This window comes from Pyxicephalus adspersus, chromosome 12 (assembly GCF_032062135.1).
Source record: "Pyxicephalus adspersus chromosome 12, UCB_Pads_2.0, whole genome shotgun sequence".
NCBI classification, from domain to species: Eukaryota; Metazoa; Chordata; class Amphibia; order Anura; family Pyxicephalidae; genus Pyxicephalus; species Pyxicephalus adspersus.
Window position 1 is genome coordinate 48403364 of NC_092869.1, and position 1890 is coordinate 48405253.

Genomic DNA, 1890 nt, shown 5'->3' on the forward strand with positions numbered 1-1890 from the left:
CAGCAGGTGATGGTCCCTAATAAAAAGCTGGAAGGGGTCCAACCAATTCCGATACCCCGAGCCAGCACATAGATGAGGTGTTATTATTGTCCTTCCCCTATGCTTTTTGCAACTGACAGCCTTATATGAAACTTCAGCAGGTGAGCAGGGAGATTATAGGAAGTGGATCAGAAATCTGACAATTCTTTATAAAAGCTCTTGAGCTTCATCCCAGTGATGTCATCAGTCTGCTGCAGGCAGGACGAAGCATTTCCTCAGTCTCCTCTCCCCCGTGGTCAGACTACAACCGTGCAACTTGTAGTAATGGAGGCTGCAGCCAGGGGCTGATCTGTGTCAGACAAATCCAGGCCAGCAAGTACATGATGACCCCCCACATGATACCTGAACAAAGATGGTGCTGGGTCCAGTGTAATAGAGTTGATCTGAGGGTCAGATTACCAGTTTGGAGGTGTCGTGTTGTCTCTTCAGCGCCTCCAGGTTGTACTGGGCGCTCTCGTGTTCATCGGCCAGGACGGTCAGATTGTTTACCAGATTCTCATTGGTAAGGGAGAGAGTTTCGTAGCGTCTGATAATGGCTTTCACCGGGGAATCCACCCCGTATTCCAAATAATCTGCAAAGACAAGCAGAAAGAAATCTTCCAGATGGTGCAACAATATAAATATTGGGCAACTGCCAGCACCCCATTGGTGCACTCCCTACCCGGATCTGGGGCCACACTGAGCATGTCTACCTATGGCCAGGTTTTTGTACAGAGCCAACCCTTCCCTATTCTGGGTCATTTTATTAATTATTCATTTTTTTAATTGAAGATTTATAAATCTTTGTTCTACAAATCAATCACAGTCAACAAAAAAATCCCAAAGAGCACAACAATGATTATCTCCTTTCAGGCATTCTGTCTCTGATTGAAAGCTCATACAGAGGAAGGGGGAGGAGTCATTGCTCTCACCCACATGTGAGCTACTAAGCGCTACAAAAAAACTACAGCACCACCTTCTGGCTGAAAAAGAAATTACATGGCAATATACAATATTATATATATGATAGCACATATACTTAATAAATATTGATGATGAGCTTCCATGATTGCCCGCCTATAATTGCAATAATCCAGAACAAGCAAGCAGCTAGTGAAGTCCTGTCCCATATTCAATCTATATCCAGGCAATCAGCATTTCCAAGATGAGAGTTGGGCACTGCTACCGGTAGCATGTGACTGGGTCGGGGCGTATAATACCGGCCCTGGGATGTGTGTGGGGCCGTTCCATGGGGACGCAGGAGGTGGGGGGTCGCTGACTACTTACTGTCTGGGACTTTCTCCACCATCTTCAGCAGGAACTCTTCATAGATTTTATTCTTCTTCATCCTCTCGTGCAGTTTCTGCTGCCTGATACAAAGCAAAGAGATTTTATTAGTGTCAATCTTTGGATATCTGCGATGCTATTGGCTGATGAGTTCACCTATAGCAGCCTTTCTCAACCCCAGAGGAACTGTTGATGGGAATTTCAGTTTCCAGGGAAGTCCTGATAAGAATTGAGGGATGGTGGGCAGAATGCCGCCATTAGGTGTAATTCAGATGAAAGCATTGTCAGGAGCATGCAGGTTGCATTACACAGAATGCGCCTTACCTGAAACGTTACATTTGCTGCGTCACGCATTACTCACCTCTTTAATGATCGGGATCTGCGTGACGTCTTCATCCTCCTCATCCCTGAAAAACAAAGTTGGGACATTCACATGGATGCAGATTGCAGATTTCTGGGCGCAGTGCCCGCCCCTGGCTGGTATTTGTGGCCTCCTGTACCCCTCCCACCTTATTCAGGGGGAATGCTGCGTATTTGTGGCCCCTGCTGTATATTCACCCAGAGCTGCACCCTGCTTCCGATGTA

General features: G+C 46.5%; 1 protein-coding gene across 1 annotated transcript in view; it reads right to left on the reverse strand.

The window, feature by feature from the left end:
- The window catches only part of CCDC197 (coiled-coil domain containing 197), a gene marked incomplete at its 3' end in the record, with an annotated part of 2822 nt that extends 1389 nt beyond the window's left edge, over positions 1-1433 (reverse strand). The window contains 2 exon segments of the mRNA XM_072428915.1: positions 439-611; positions 1306-1433. Coding sequence (XP_072285016.1) covers positions 439-611; positions 1306-1366 — 234 coding nt within the window.
- Positions 1434-1890: the final 457 nt, after the last annotated feature.